This window comes from Mauremys reevesii, linkage group 14 (genome assembly GCF_016161935.1).
Source record: "Mauremys reevesii isolate NIE-2019 linkage group 14, ASM1616193v1, whole genome shotgun sequence".
NCBI classification, from domain to species: Eukaryota; Metazoa; Chordata; order Testudines; family Geoemydidae; genus Mauremys; species Mauremys reevesii.
Window position 1 is genome coordinate 10,134,104 of NC_052636.1, and position 16,720 is coordinate 10,150,823.

The following is a 16,720-nucleotide window of genomic DNA, read 5'->3' on the forward strand; positions in this document are numbered from 1 at the left end:
AGCACTATAGAAAAAATTCTGATTTGACAGAATGATGCAAATAATATAATTTTTTTAATTTGTCAAAATTTTATTGGAAATTTATATGAAGAGGTATTGAAACAAAGATTTGTTTTTAATTAAAAGCAATCTTTCTGGCTTTTTTGGCTGCAAAATCAGTTTAATAAGCTGGGTTTCCAAACAGTGGGAAAATATAACCCTAGTTTTACTGCTAGGTAAAGCACAAAGTGACCAAAATGAAGTCAGCACAGAATCATCTCATCTAGATTAAGGTAGCACAGAAATGTTACAGAAGTCCTATTGTACCTTATTTTTGTTTGGAAAGACATTAGCAATAGCAGCACATTCACATGATAAAATACATAATAAATCACTGCCTCTAAAGTTCCATCAAAAACTGACATTTTCACAGCTCTAGCATGATCTGCTGTACAGATTCTTCAAAAGGAAGTGTTCCTGGCCTTTTTAACTCATTAACTATGTATTTACTTTATGAAAGTTGGAGAAAACATTGTGAAAACGTAAAACATTGGCTGCCCAACTTCTGGGAAAAAAGCAGGAGAATCTTAGTACAACATATGGTCAGTCTATACCGGGGTCGGCAACCTTTCAGAAGTGGTGTGCCAAGTTCACTGTAATTTAAGGTTTCTCGTGCCAGTACTACATTTTAACGTTTGTAGAAGGTATCTCTCTATGTCTATATTATATAAATAAACTATTGTTATTATCTGAGGTCCTGGCCACCGGTCCTGCTCAGGCCACTGCCAGCTGAGTAAATGAAACCCCAGACCGGCAGCGGGCTGAGCGGGACTGGTGGCTGGAAACCTAGACAAGCAGGGGCGTCTCTAGGCACCAGCAAAACAAGCTGGTGCCTAGGGCGGCAAAATCTAGGGGGCGGCAAAAGGCTGGGGCCCCAGCTCATCCTTCGGCTGCGAGCCGAGGAGCGGCCCGTCCCCTGCCGCCGGGGGGGGTGGCAGGCTGGGCCAGCGGACCTGCGGCAGTCATGCCTGCGGGAGGTCCACCGGAGTCCCAGGACGACTGGACCTGCCGCAGGCATGACTGCGGAGGGGGCGCTCGTCCCGCGGCTCGGCTGGACCTCCCGCAGGCATGACTGCGGCAGCTCAAGTGGAGCCGCCGGACCCGCGAACCGTCCGCAGCCGCGGGAGGTCCAGCCGAGCCACGCGGGACCAGCGGTCCCTCTGCAGTCATGCCTGTGGGAGATCCGCTGCTCCCGCGGCTCTGGGGCGCCTCCCGCGCATGACTGCTTGGGGCGGCCAAAAACGTAGAGCCGCCCCTGTAGACAAGGATCCCAGGCCCTGCTCAGCCCGCTGCTGGTCTGGGGTTCTGACCACCAACTCCTGCCAGCCAGGATTCCAGCTGCCAACCCCCCTCAGCCCGCTACCAGCCTGGGATTCTGCTCACCCAGGCTGGCAGGAGGCAGAGTGGGGCCGGCGGCTGGGCTCCTGACTGGCAAGGGGCTGGCAGCCGGAACACCGGAGTAGCAGTAGGCTGAGTGCTGCCGGCACCCCAGACTGGCAGCAGACTGAGCCACTCAACCCCCCACCGGCCCTGCTCAGCCCGCCACCAGCCCACTCAGCCCGCTGCCAGCTGAGTGAATGGAACCCCAGGCTGACAGCAGGTTGAGTGGTTCAGCCGCCTGCTCAGCCCGCTGCCAGCCTGGGGTTCCTTGGGGGTCCCCAGGCCAGCAGCAGGTGCTGAGTGGGGCCGACGGCCGGTATCCCAGCTGGCAATAGGGCAGCGGCCGGAACCCCAGAGCAGTGATAGGCTGAGCCGCTCAGCCTGCCGCTGCGTACCATCAAAAATCAGCTCACCTGCCACCTTTGGCGCATGTGCCATAGGTTGCCGACCCCTGCTTTATACGCTAGTAAGGAGATGAGCATATTACTGTTGTTGGAGGGCTCTTATCAGGAGTAACAGGCTATAGGAAAGTCAGTCAACATTTTTTTGTTTCTCTGATGAAAACTGGCCCACTCCCTGCCTCAAACCAAACCTGTCACTAATAATTTCAAAACAACTTAATTTTCTGTTTTTGGCTAAGATATTGATTTAAAAAAAATATTGAAATTGGATTCAGGATTGTTAGCAAGAATTTTTGGCAAACAAAGTTGTTAAATGACAATCTAAATGGCAACACAGTACTGCTTTCATGCTTGGCTCACCCCCCAGCCTGCTGGTCCAACATCTGCAGTAGACCCCAAAATCCACCTCTTGGCGTGCAGAGTGGCAACAGCAGCAGCAAACCCTCAGGTCCAATCACACGCCAATGGGCACCACCACCAGCCTTACGGACCATGGTGAAGTTAGCACAGCATCTGATCTCAGGGACAGGTCACCCATGGAGCCACAGCAGCTCATCCTGCCCTGTGCAGCTCCCCCCGGATGAGGTGGATCGCTGGCAACTGCCAGCCCGGGGGAGAGGCGCTCCCCAGCTAGGGTGCCCAGATCCAGATGTCCTGATTTTATAGAGCCAGTCCCGATATTTGGGGCTTTGTCTTATATATGCACCAATTACCCCCACCTAGAGTGACCAGACAGCAAGTGTGAAAAATCAGGCCGGGGGGGGGAGGAGCCTATATAAGAGAAAGACCCCAAAATTGGGACTGGCCCTATAAAATAGGGATATCTGCTCACCCTACCCCAACCCCCTGTCCTGATTTTTCACACATCTGGCTAACCCCAGCCCAGCCCTGTGTGACATTCCAATCCTGGCCGAGGAAGTGAGTTAACATAAGAACATAAGAACATAAGAAAGGCCGTACCGGGTCAGACCAAAGGTCCATCTAGCCCAGTATCTGTCTACCGACAGTGGCCAATGCCAGGTGCCCCTGAGGGAGTGAACCTAACAGGCAATGATCAAATGATCTCTCTCCTGCCATCCATCTCCATCCTCTGACGAACAGAGGCTAGGGACACCATTCTTACCCATCCTGGCTAATAGCCATTTATGGACTTAGCCACCATGAATTTATCCAGTCCCCTTTTAAACATTGTTATAGTCCTAGCCTTCACAACCTCCTCAGGTAAGGAGTTCCACAAGTTGACTGTGCGCTGCGTGAAGAAGAACTTCCTTTTATTTGTTTTAAACCTGCTGCCTATTAATTTCATTTGGTGACCCCTAGTTCTTATATTATGTGAATAAGTAAATAACTTTTCCTTATCCACTTTCTCAACATCACTCATGATTTTATATACCTCTATCATGTCCCCCCTTAGTCTTCTCTTTTCCAAACTGAAGAGTCCTAGCCTCTTTAATCTTTCCTCATATGGGACCTTCTCTAAACCCCTAATCATTTTAGTTGCTCTTTTCTGAACCTTTTCTAATGCTAGAATATCTTTTTTGAGGCGAGGAGACCACATCTGTACACAGTATTCGAGATGTGGGCGTACCATGGATTTATATAAGGGCAATAATATATTCTCAGTCTTATTCTCTATCCCCTTTTTAATGATTCCTAACATCCTGTTTGCTTTTTTGACCGCCTCTGCACACTGCGTGGACATCTTCAGAGAACTATCCACGATAACTCCAAGATCTTTGTCCTGACTCGTTGTAGCTAAATTAGCCCCCATCATGTTGTATGTATAGTTGGGGTTATTTTTTCCAATGTGCATTACTTTACATTTATCCACATTAAATTTCATTTGCCATTTTGTTGCCCAATCACTTAGTTTTGTGAGATCTTTTTGAAGTTCTTCACAATCTGCTTTGGTCTTAACTATCTTGAGCAGTTTAGTATCATCTGCAAACTTTGCCACCTCACTGTTTACCCCTTTCTCCAGATCGTTTATGAATAAGGTGAATAGGATTGGTCCTAGGACTGACCCTTGGGGAACACCACTAGTTACCCCTCTCCATTCTGAGAATTTACCATTAATTCCTACCCTTTGTTCCCTGTCCTTTAACCAGTTCTCAATCCATGAAAGGACCTTTCCTTTTATCCCATGACAGCTTAATTTACGTAAGAGCCTTTGGTGAGGGACCTTGTCAAAGGCTTTCTGGAAATCTAAGTACACTATGTCCACCGGATCCCCTTGTCCACATGATTGTTGACCCCTTCAAAGAACTCTAATAGATTAGTAAGACACGATTTCCCTTTACAGAAACCATGTTGACTATTGCTCAAGAGTTTATGTTTTTCTATGTGTCTGACAATTTTATTCTTTACTATTGTTTCAACTAATTTGCCCGGTACCGACGTTAGACTTACCGGTCTGTAATTGCCGGGATCACCCCTAGAGCCCTTTTTAAATATTGGCGTTACATTAGCTAACTTCCAGTCATTGGGTACCGAAGCCGATTTAAAGGACAGGTTACAAACCTTAGTTAATAGTTCCACAACTTCACATTTGAGTTCTTTCAGAACTCTTGGGTGAATGCCATCTGGTCCCAGTGACTTGTTAATGTTGAGTTTATCAATTAATTCCAAAACCTCCTCTACTGATACTTCAATCTGTGACAGTTCCTCAGATTTGTCACCTACAAAAGCCAGCTCAGGTTTGGGAATCTCCCTAACATCCTCAGCCGTGAAGACTGAGGCAAAGAATCCATTTAGTTTCTCCGCAATGACTTTATCATCTTTAAGCGCTCCTTTTGTATTTTCATCATCAAGGGGCCCCACTGGTTGTTTAGCAGGCTTCCTGCTTCTGATGTACTTAAAAAACATTTTGTTATTACCTTTGGAGTTTTTGGCTAGCCGTTCTTCAAACTCCTCTTTGGCTTTTCTTATTACACTCTTGCACTTAAGTTGGCAGCGTTTGTGCTCCTTTCTATTTGCCTCACTAGGATTTGACTTCCACTTTTTAAAGGAAGTCTTTTTATCTTTCACTGCTTCTTTTACATGGTGGTTAAGCCACGGTGGCTCTTTTTTAGTTCTTTTACAGTTTTTCTTAATTTGGGGTATACATTGAAGTTGGGCCTCTATTATGGTGTCTTTAAAAAGGGCCCACGCAACTTGCAGGGATTTCACTTTAGTCAATGTACCTTTAAACTTTTGACTAACTAACCCCTCATTTTTGTATAGTTCCCCTTTGAAATTAAAGGCCACAGTGGTGGGCAGTTGGGATGTTCTTCCCACCACAGGGATGTTGAATGCTATTGTATTATGGTCACTATTTCCAAGCGGTCCTGCTATAGTTACCTCTTGGACCAGCTCCTGCGCTCCACTCAGGATTAAATCTAGAGTCGCCTCGCCCCTTGTGGGTTCCCGTACCAGCTGCTCCATGAAGCAGTCATTTAAAGTATAGAGAAATTTTATCTCTGCATTTCGTCCTGAAGTGAAATGTTCCCAGTCAATATGGGGATAATTGAAATCCCCCACTATTATTGGGTTCTTAATTTTGATAACCTCTCTAATTTCCCTTAGCATTTCATCATCACTATTACTGTCCTGGTCAGGTGGTCGATAATAGATCCCTAATGTTATATTTTTACTAGAGCATGAAATTTCTATCCATAGAGACTCTATGGAACCTGTGGATTCGCTTAAGATTTTTACTTCATTTGAATCTACACTTTCTTTAACATATAGTGCCACTCCTCCCCCTGCACGGCCTGTTCTGTCCTTCCGATATATTTTGTACCCCGGAATGATTGTGTCCCATTGATTGCTCTCAGTCCACCAGGTTTCTGTGATGCCTATTATATCAATATCCTCCTTTATCACAAGGCACTCTAGTTCACCCATCTTATTATTTAGACTTCTGGCATTTGTGTACAAGCACTTTAAAAACTTGTCCCTGTTTATTAGCCTGCCTTTTTCTGATGTGCCAGATTCTTTTTTATGTGACTGTTCATCATCTGATCCGGCCCTTACATTATATTTCTCATTCCTCTGCTCCTGACTATAACCTGGAGATTCTCTATCATCAGACTCTCCCCTAAGAGAAGTCTGTGTCCGATCCACACGCTTCTCTGCAGCAGTCGGCTTTCCCCCATCACCTAGTTTAAAAACTGCTCTACAACCTTTTTAATGTTTAGCGCCAGCAGTCTGGTTCCACTTTGGTTTAGGTGGAGCCCATCTCTCCTGTATAGGCTCCTCCCATCCCAGAAGTTACTTTCACTTTCACTCCTCTGCAGGCAGCCAGCCTCCTCCCCCCACCTACCCCCCCAGCACCACACCCAACCCAGCCCAGACGGAGGGGAGGGAGGAGAGAGAGAGGGATTCACCCTGGGGGGAGGGAGAAAGGAGGGGATACTCCATGGGGCAGGGGGGGAGAAGAATGGATGTTATAGGGGACAACAAAGGATACTGGTTCCAGAGCCACAGAGCCTGCCTCACCTCACCTCAGCCAGGGGGAAAGAGTCACACTCACAGGTGAGCTCCTTCCCCAACCCCTACCCCCTCCCCTTCCCAGAGATCCCAGCAGCCAATCCCCTCCCTCAGACTGTGCTGCGTTCGGCTCTCTCTAGGACCCAGCAGCCTGATCTTACATGCTCCACTGCTTCCCATCTGTCCAGGCTCCCAGCAGAGCGGTGCCCCCAGACCTAGTGGTGCCCTAGGCGGCTGCCTATTCTGCCTATGCCTAAGGACGGCCCTGAGTTGCAGGGCCGAAGCCCTGACCCCCCCTCTGTGTGGAGCTGGCCTGAGCCCCTCTCGCTCCCATCCCCCTGTGGAGCTGGCTCCCACTCTCCGGCTGAGGAGAAATTCAGCCCAAATCTCCCCATGTTGGTATCTCCATTTCCTGCCCCACCCTCATCACCCAGACATGGATGGATTTAGCCCAGGAGGCAGGTTCAGTGTTGGCCCCATTGGGCAGGTGGGATCTAGGGCTCAAAGAGGAGAAGTGACTTTCCCAAGGCTAAGCAGGGAGTCTGTGGCAGAGCAGAGACTCAAACCCAGAACACATGAGCCTGAGTCTTGTGCTTTAACCACTAGGTAACCTTCCCCCCGAAGGAGAGGGAACCTCCTCTGCCACTTTGAGTGGGTGGGTGGGAGCAGCCACTAGACAGAGCTGCCAGGAAGTGGGGAGGGGTTGGATAGTTGGGGGTGATTAGTGGGTGGGGGTCTCTGGAGGGGCGGTCAGGGGACAAGGAGCAGGAGGGTTGGATGGGTTTAGGGTTCGGGGGGTGCCTGTCGGGCGGTGGAGCGGGATTGGAGCAGGCAGGGAGCAGAGGGGGTTGGATGGGTCGGGATTTCTGGGGGCTGTCGGGGCGGGGAGTGGTTGGATGGGGCGTGGGAGTCCCAGGGGTCTGTCTGGGGCAGGGGTGTGGATAAGGGTCAGGGGACAGGTAGGGGTAGGGTCTTAGGAGTCAGTTACAGTGGGGGTCTCAGGAGGGGGCAGTCAGGGGACAAGGAGCAGGGGTTGGGGTTCTGAGGGGGCAGCCAGGGGCAGGAAGGGAGGCAGTGGATGGGGTGGGGCTAGGTGGGGCTCCTGGGTGTGCACCCTAATGAAATGTGCTGCACACACCTATGGTCACGGGGGTGAGCCACTCACATCCTTTTCCTGTTTGTTCCATTTCTTTCCGTCTCAAAACCTGAGAACAATTCTCTCTAGTTCTTCCCCTTCTCTCTCCCCTCCCCACACGTGGCTAGAAAATCCAAGGAGTTTCCCTCGTTTTCCCTAAAATTATTGACTCTCTAGTCTCTCATTTTCCCTATTTTCTCCATAATTCTTAAATTCTCCTCAGCTTTGGGATGTGAACCCAGCCCGTTTATCTGCAGCAATTTGTCCTTGGGTGGGTGGGAATTTGCTGTCCTGTGTCACTCCCCCAGCGTGGGTGGTGGTTAGTGGGTGCTGGCTGGGGGAGCCCGCAGACGCGGCTGCCTCTGGGTGGGTAGATGGGGGGGCCGATCTCTGCCAGCGACAGGACATGGCCACACAGGAGGGGAAGGGAGGAGCCAGTGTCCCTATGGAGCCTGCCCAGCCCCTTTGGTTCTGCTCCTTTCCAGCATTTTGTTCAGAGACTTTATTACTGGGGAGGCTGAAAAATCTCCCTGTGGGCTTAGCCTGGCAGGAGGGACCAGGTCTCTCCTGCAATAAAGAGCTGGAGCATGTTCCCAGCATGGCAGAGCCTAGGCTGTGTCTCTGCAGGGAAAGATCCTGGGGGAATCGTGATGTGACATGAACTAAAGCCTGTTCTGAAACCTCCACAACTGCCCTTCTCACCCTGCCAGGCTGCAGGATGTCGTCCAGGTTTTGCTCCAGCTCATCCCATCCTCCCATGGGACAGGGAAGGGAAATGGCTGCAGAGGATCCCGTCCAGGTAGGGGTTATTGGGGAGTTGCTGGTGGGTTCCTGCTGGAGGGAGAGGGACAGCAAATGCACCGGAGGAGGGAGGCTTGGGCAGTCTGGCTTGGGGGTTGGAGTTTGCCAAAAAATTCCCAGGAGGGAGAATGGGAGGAGGCCAGGGTGTAGCAAACCTGTTGGGACTTGTTCAATATGCGGCTTCCATTCTAGGAACAGACCCACGAGGTAAGAGGGTGGAAATGCTCTAATTTGTGGGACAGGAAACAACCCCCTAGGTCGGGCTAGGAAAATGGGCCAGACTCCCAGGGCTGGAGCCCGACCTGATTAACCAGCGGCTGCTGTGAGATGTGAGGGGGCACCCACCAGGAGGCTGGGAGGTTCTTAACCTTTTTCTTTCTAAGGCCCCCAACGTGCTATAAAACTCCACGGCCCTGCATGTGCCTGGTTCTCTGCATATCACTATCATGTATGTGACTCAGTAAGATTTGACTCCATCATTGCTATTAGTATCATACTTGGAGCTGCGTTTATTTTCATAGAAATTTTAAGTTACTTTACAGACAGATTTAAAAATACAGTTTGAAGATAAATGTTCTTCATCCGCACAGTGTCTAAAGTTTTGAGTTTAGCTATTTTTTTTTCAAACGAGCCCTGCGAAGGTAAGTACAAGCAAAATGTACAGTCTGTTATTTGATTGTAAATATTGTAAATAGCAAATGACAAAGCACAATACGGCAATAACAGTAATAATGATAATTACTCCAGCCAGGCCAGGTGAGGCATTTTAGAACTTGTTTCTCAAAGAACTGAATTTAAGCATAAGACAGAAATAAAATGATGAAATTCAGAGATCAGTTAAAAGCTAAACTACCAGCACTGTCATCCTGACCGAATGTGAAAGAATAAAATTACAGAGACTATATGTACTTTGTGCATTTTGACAGGAGGTAAAAGGAAGTAACAACAGTAACTGAAGTGTGTGTGGTGGGGGAGTGTGAGACACACCCGCTGTCACTCCCAGCCCATCGGCACTCACTAGTCCGAAGGCTCGTTCACACGGCAGCAGGGGCCAGCAGCTCCCACTCCTGACCCAGAGGCAGCAGCACAGAATCTTGTCCCCCCAGCTCAGCTCAGCAGAGACTGGGCACAGAGGCAGGAGGGTGGGGCCACCCCGACATCAGCCACCCCCCCTCCCCCGCACAGCACAGGAGGCTCCTGGGAGCAGCTTGGCCGGGGCAGCTCCAAGTGGGGGGGGGCAGGGCTGCAGGAAGAGCTGCAGGGGCAGACAGCTGAAGAGAAGTGGGGGGAGGAGAGACAGGACACCCCTGCTGGAGGAACCCCCTCAGCAAGGCCCCCCTGGACCGTCATGTCGTCTGCCCCCCACTGAGTCTGGCCCCGTCCAGCTCTTCACAATGAGAACAGCGCTGGGCTCCCTGCCAGCGAGCTCTCCCTGCACCCTGCCAGGGCCTCCATCTCCTGTGTCCGTCTGTGGCTAGTAGGGGGGGATGGATCTACTGGGAGAGACAAGGGGCTCTCGCCGTCCCCTCCCCTGGCGTTTCCTGGCTGCTCTGAGCAGGGTGGGGGTGGGACTCTGCCTGTGAGCCACCCAGAGCTTCCATTTGATTGGCTCCTCTCCCCCACGAGTGTGGGGCTGTGAGTGGGGAAAGAGGTCCTGAGTGTTGGACTCTTGCTCTTTCAGGGGCCGGTGACCTTCGAGGAGGTGGCTGTGTACTTCACCAGGGGAGAGGGGGCTCTGCTGGACCCCGCTCAGAGAGCCCTCTACAGGGATGTCATGCAGGAGAACTATGAGACGGTGACCTCGCTGGGTAAGGAGTTCTGTTACCTTGGTCATTACAAGCTGTGGGGTCTCTAAAGAACCTGAGCAGTAATAACTTTATACCTTTATTCATCATCCAAGTTTTGACAAGTTTCCTTGCCCCCACTTTTTTGCCTTATCTCCCACCCACTAGAATAATTTTTAGACATTTGTCATCAGTCATTTTGAAATTGCATTTAATGTGTCCTTATTGGCTACATTAATAACTGTAGCTTTCATGCCTTTTCCTCATTTTAAGAGGAAAATATGCCTCCTGTAGAATTCTAAATTGAGTAAATAAGTGTGTGACCGATGCAGGGCTTGTGTGACAGTCAGATGAGCTCCTCTTTTGATAGAAGAGAATATAACGTTGTCATTCAGGAGCCCAAAGGTGAAAGGAGAACAGAGCCATGTGAGATGAGGAGAAGGGGTCGGGGGAGTAGATAATTCTGGGGTGCCTGGACATGGGGAGGGTGTGTGCAGGGTTAGAGGTAAATTGGAGCAAGGGGGGATGAGGTTGTGAGAGACGAGGAGGGAACAGAAGATGCTCCCAAGGCACCAGGAGGTGGTGACAGCTGAGAGTAATGGGAAGAAGGGGAGGGTAGTGTGGAGCAAGGGCACCCAGGAAGTGGGCTGGGTGGGTCAGTGGGAGGGAGGAGAGGTTTGGGGATCCAGAGCTGTGGGGGATCCCAGACCTTTAACCCCGAATCCCTACCCAAGCCTTGTTCTAGAGCCTACACTCCAGTTTTCTTTCTGTTCAGTTTCACTTATATACATGGACTATATTGTCTTCTTCGCTTCCCTGTGCTAATCTAAGGACTTTCCAGTGCTGTGTTTCGGTTCACTAATGAACCCTGCTATGTTTTAACAGTCTGCCCAGTGCCACAGCAAAAACTTGCTCTGTGCATTGACTGAGGAACAGTCTCTGAACAGGAGTGTCGTTCAGCTGGACCTGCTGGCAGAGCTCACAGGTTGAAGTAGGAGTGTTGAAGCCAGAGGACTATTTAAAAGCCCAGGCATTGCACAGATCCCATGGATCCATGACAGTGCCAGTGTGCCTAATGGGTGTCGTGGAAAAATTGACCACGCCTTTGATTTTGGGTCAGACACACTGAGGCACCTTTATTATAGTACAAGCATGCATGCAGGGAGAGGGTTAAAACTCCCCTCTGCCTGTTACAAATTTTACCAAGCTTATAAAGTTTAAAACCGCAAATTAGCATTTACTTAAAATACCCTTATTTGGGAGTATCAATTGTGACATTTGCAAGCTACTTCAGTTTTCTCCCATACATGGTGTTTCCTTTTATTGTTTCTGGGCAGTTTTCGTTGATAGTCTGCCTGCCTGTAAGACCCCTCCTTTGCGGTTGCATTGGATAAGGCTCTTGTTGCATTCTAGCTGAACTTCCCTCAGCTTTCCCTTTCTCTGGTTTCTTCATCAACACCACCCCCCCTCGTGCCCCCTATATACAGACAAACAAATTTTGCAGAAGTTAACCTTTGTTCTATATAGCAATTGGGTTTTGCTAACAGGCCTGGGCCTGAAAGGCAGGGGTTAGGATGCAGTTTGCTTCTGACCCTATGGGTGGGGGTCTGGATCTTAATTGTTAATAACGCCTTATTGTTTACCAAATTGCCCAATACAACTGCTTCCAATAGAGTTCTACAGTAAGCCCTTTCCTAACTATATGTGTGCCCACCTACGTGCGGTTACATTGTACAAGACTCTTTATTAATTTTCCATTGCTAATATGCTGTTATACTAGGCCATGTTTCACAATTATCAGTAGGCGTTGGTTCCCCTTTCTCCTGTTGGCCTTTTGATTATGCCATACCAGCTATCCTATGTCTTAATATCAAGCTGACCTATAATGGCCTAATGTTAATTATGCTCAGCTAATTCAACTTGGGGCAAGCGGGACACAGTCTGGGGCAAGTGGGACCCCTTAAAATCCCTAACATGGGGAAAGGATATAAAATAAGACAAGGAACTAAATGCATATTTTGCATGGTCCCCTCATCAGTGCTCATGGGAATCCCTGATCATTTCCAACGTGTATTAAAACCTTCCTTAAAAGCTCACCTCTTAGTTATCAAGTCATGTCAGTTATGTTAGAGGCCTCCTGCTTCCCTGGTTCTTGTCACGCAGACAGCAAGCAGCAAAAGACCAGAAGTCCGAAGCGCAGACAATGCCATGTTTATTGGGGTTAGTTTCTAAGCAAGCATATTCCGAAGCCCTTCACACCAGTCGGGCTTATCTCTATACTCCCATAGAGTCTGTTCCCCAGTGTTTCCTTCCCAGCTCTGATGCGGCAGAGCCTTGCCTGTGTTCCTGTTCCATGTTCCCCCGTTAACAAACATGATTCCAATTTCCCTTCCCCCTCCTGTTTATATAGTAATATTCTCAGCTATATGTTAACCAATCATTGTACTGAAATTTAATGAACCAATCCTAACAGATTGTAATATAATTCTCTAACCAATTACATCCCACTACCCTAATTAACTTACACCTAGCAAAATTAATTATACAGCAGAGAGAAACACTTAGAGAACCAGACAGATTAACAATGGAAAATTGTGGGACATAAAGAAAAAGCAATACAGAAAAGAGTTTCACAACCACAACTATTGAGAAGTGATTTCTTGCCGGACAGAATGCTGTCAAACTAAGTTTTCTTTAACCATCTTAAGATCTGTTTCTTTATCTGGTGGTGATGAGCACTATCAGGACAGGATCGACTTCCTAACAGCCCAATAGCACCTTATTTCAGTGTGACTGGTTTGGGATGTGAGGATGTGACCCTTCGCTTCCCAGCTTATGGCTGCCCCTACTGCTTAGCCAAAGGCCTTAGCCTAAGAACAAGGCCTCAGACTATCCTAGTGAGAGAAGGCCCATTCACAGGCGGACTGTGATTTTGATTCTTTGTTTTTATATCCCCGTAACTAGCTAAGTGATAAAAATACACCTAAGTTCTTAAAGTCTAGGCTTTACAGACAGGCCTGAATATCTCTATTCTAACCCATTCTGTGTCTGTCTTGTGTATTTAGATTGTAAATTCTTCAGGGCATGGGCCATCTACTGTTCTGTGTTTGTACTTTGCCTAGCACAATGGGGACTCACTGTTAGTTCGTTCTTAGGCACTAAGGTAATGAATATGATTAACAACTCTCCTGCCACTTTGAGCCAAGGAAGCTGGCCTTGGGATGTTACTGCTTAAAAATGAGCCGGGGGTAAAACCATGGAATATTCTTTGTGACAAGTATCCCACAAATTCCACTGACTTCCCTTATTTTATTTGCCTGCAGTAGGGCTTCCAGATTCCAAACCTGATGTGATCTCCCGGCTGGAACGAGAGGAAGAGCCGTGGGTCCCAGATCTCCAGGGCGCTGAGAAAGAAGTGCTCCTGAGAGCTGCCTGCACAGGTAGGGAATTGGGATTCCCTCAAACTGTCTGTGATTTCAGGAAACATTTGGGATTCCCTACAAAGACCCTATGAGCCCTCCAAGTTCAGGATTGTTCCCTGCAGATGTGACTCATGGCTTCCCACCTATGCTCTGACAAGTGGCAGCAGGTCCCTGCCCAATGTAGCTTTCACCTGAGTGTTCTGGTGAAAATCAGCACCTGATAGGTTTGATCTCTCCCACACACATTTTGGTTTGTTCATCCCTTTTTCCATTCCTCTCTCTGAGATTTCCTTTCTCTCCGGTGCAGGTAGTAACCTATGTCTGCATTGGCTCAGTCTCCCATCAGGTGATGGGATGGTGCGTGAGAATGAGGAGCAGAAACCCCAGCAGGAAGATGCTGAGCAAGTAGAACCACATGGAACGCTGTCAGGAAGATCCAAAGGAATGTTTCCGGGAGTTGTGCACTCCCAGAAAAAGAAACAGCCTGTGAGACTCAGCAGAGGTCAGAAGAAAACTTAAGTAGCCTCTCAGACCTTATTCCACATGAGAGAATCAACTTGGAACAGACATGCTACACATGCCATGAGTGTGGGAAAAGCTTCAATGGGAGCTCAGACCTTGTCACTCATCAGAGAATGCACAGAGGAGAGAGACCCTACATGTGCTCCGAGTGCGGGAAAAGCTTCCGTCAGAGCTCTACCCTTATCACACACTGGAGAACCCACACTGGAGAGAAACCCTACATGTGCTCTGAGTGCGGGAAATGTTTCAATCAAAGCTCTGCCCTTATCACATATCGGAGAATCCACACAGGTGAGAAACCTTATGGATGTTCTGAGTGTGGGAAACACTTCCTTGATAGTTCAACCCTCATCTCACATCAGCGAATTCACACAGGAGAGAGACCCTACACGTGCTCTGAGTGGGGGAAAAGCTTTAGTCGGCGCTCACACCTTATCACACATCTTAGAATCCACACAGGAGAGATGCCCTACACGTGCTCTGAGTGCGGGAAATGCTTCACTGATAGTTCAGCCCTCATATCACATCAGAGAATCCACACAGGGGAAATGCCCTATACATGCTCCGAGTGCGGGAAACGCTTCAATTGGAGCTCACACCTTATCAGGCATCAGAAAATCCACGTAAGAGAGAAATGTAATAAATGCCTTGACTAGGGCTGAGCAAAGATATATATATTTTTAATCACATTTGCTAATTCCCCCATAGTGATGTTTGCACCATCTTCACCGTAGTAGCTCAGCTCCCCCAGATGAGTTGCCTGCTTCTGCCTTTTCCAACTCACCCTTCTTTGGGGTCAGTCCTGTGATCTTTTCTGTTGAGCCGTAGGAGTGTATGTCATAGAACCATAGAATATCAGGGTTGGAAGGGACCTCAGTCCATTCCCCTGCTGAAAGCAGGACCAACCCCAACTAAATCAACCCAGACAGGGCTTTGTCAAGCCAGGCCTTAAAAATCTCTCAGGATGGAGATTCCACCACCTCCCTAGGTAACCCATTCCAGTGCTTCACCACCACCTTAGCAAAATTAGTTTCCTAATATCCAACCTAGATGGCTCCCACTGCAACTTGAGACCATTGCTCCTTGTTCTATCATCTGCTACCACTGAAAACAGCCAAGCTCCATCAGCTCCAGGTGGGAGAGAGGTTTGATTCCCAACAAGCTACACTGAGGCAAAAACTACCTGTGCCTGACATCCACTAGGGCTGTACATGGTGTTGGCTGCTCAAGTTAGTGATCTTGGTGTAAAAAGACAATTATAGTTGTAGAGCAGATGCAGTCCAGGTGCAGTGGCTGCCATTAGGTTTCCCCTTGTCCTGACCTAAACTGCATCACTTTTCCTAGTCTAAACAAACCCTGAGCATCACGGTTATACTGTTCCCCCTTTTCACAGCAATTGTTAGTCATCGAGTTCCCCCTTTGGGAACAAATTGTTTCATTTCCCTGTTGCTCTGATGTTGGTTCAGGTTGTGCTGGGGAGCAGATATTTTTACTACCATTTTCCTCACTTAAACTATATTGAACTATAACAAAGAGCAGGAACAGGGCAGGGATAGGGGAAAATGTCATTTCACCCTCTGTAACAATAGGAGATAAGGGAATCCCTCTGACTTACCCTATTCCCAATCACCATCCCAATCCCCCTGTTGTGCAGTTGGTTAGGTCAATCTTTTTTCTAAAGGGCTGGGAAGATGATACCCTAGTAAATGACTTGGAACTAAGCAAAATACCCATGCATTGGGTTCCCAAAGCTGTTGTGGCCCAGGCCCTATCGCTCCTGAAGATATCTCCTTCCTAATCAGGTGCATGTTGCCTATTTGGGAAATGCAATCCCTTTCTAGGTAGAGATGGGGAAAAATGGAGGTGACATTTCTGTTCAGCTCACCGCTGGGAGATGCTGCAAATGTGTAGAAATTGAAACCCATGTTGAATGTGATAGAGCTGCAGAAAGATACCTATTTTTAATAGAGACCTGACATTTGGTATCTTACAGGGATTCTAAGCCGCACCTGAATTTAGTTCGTAATTTAAATCTGTGCCACCAGATTAAAGAAATAAAAGGGCACAGTAGGGGGAGTTGTACCTCACTGTCGCTACTGATCTGTTGTGTGGTTGGTGAAGAATTCTACGCCAGAGAAGTGTAAAATTACTCCAAGTAAGGTCAAAGATTTGACAAGAACTCAGGTAGAAATTGCAGGTAGTGGTGATTGATTTTCACCCCAGATGTGGAAGCTATGGTGTTTTTAGAATCCTGCTCCCTAGTTAAGTGGCATTGATCACTATCCTAAAGGACGCCATGATTAAACTGGGCTCAACTGTCTTTTACCATCTGATTCCAAAGTTAGATGAAGCACAGAGAGAAACAGCTGATTCCTTCAGAGCCATTCCATGCCTATGGGTCCCAATCTGGCTGCCTTGTTGGACAAGGAGCACTTCCTTGCTGGCCAAACAATGGTAGCCAATGAGGGAATGTATCAGATGCGAAGTTCAGACTGCAGGATACTTGAATGCTGAGTCCAGAGTCTGTGGTTTGGTCTCTTAGGGCAGGTCTATGCTACCCACCGGATCAGCGGGTAGCGATCGATCTATTGGGGTGTTGATTTATCGCATCTAGTCTAGACATGATAAATCAATCCCTGAGCGCTCTCCCGTCGACTCTGGTACTCCAGCACCGCGAGGCGCAAGCGAGTAGACGGAGCAGCAGCAGTCGACTCAGCGCTGTGAAGATGCCGAGGTAAGTCGACCTACATACGTCGACTTCAGCTC

The 16,720-nt window shown here is 48.4% G+C and overlaps 1 protein-coding gene across 1 annotated transcript in view; it reads left to right on the plus strand.

The window, feature by feature from the left end:
• Positions 1 to 16,720, plus strand: part of LOC120381410 (zinc finger protein 850-like) — a 91,648-nt gene that overhangs the window by 63,775 nt on the left and 11,153 nt on the right. The window contains exon 5 of the mRNA XM_039499599.1: positions 14,001 to 14,522. Coding sequence (XP_039355533.1) covers positions 14,001 to 14,522 — 522 coding nt within the window. The remainder of the gene's footprint in view (positions 1 to 14,000; positions 14,523 to 16,720) is intronic.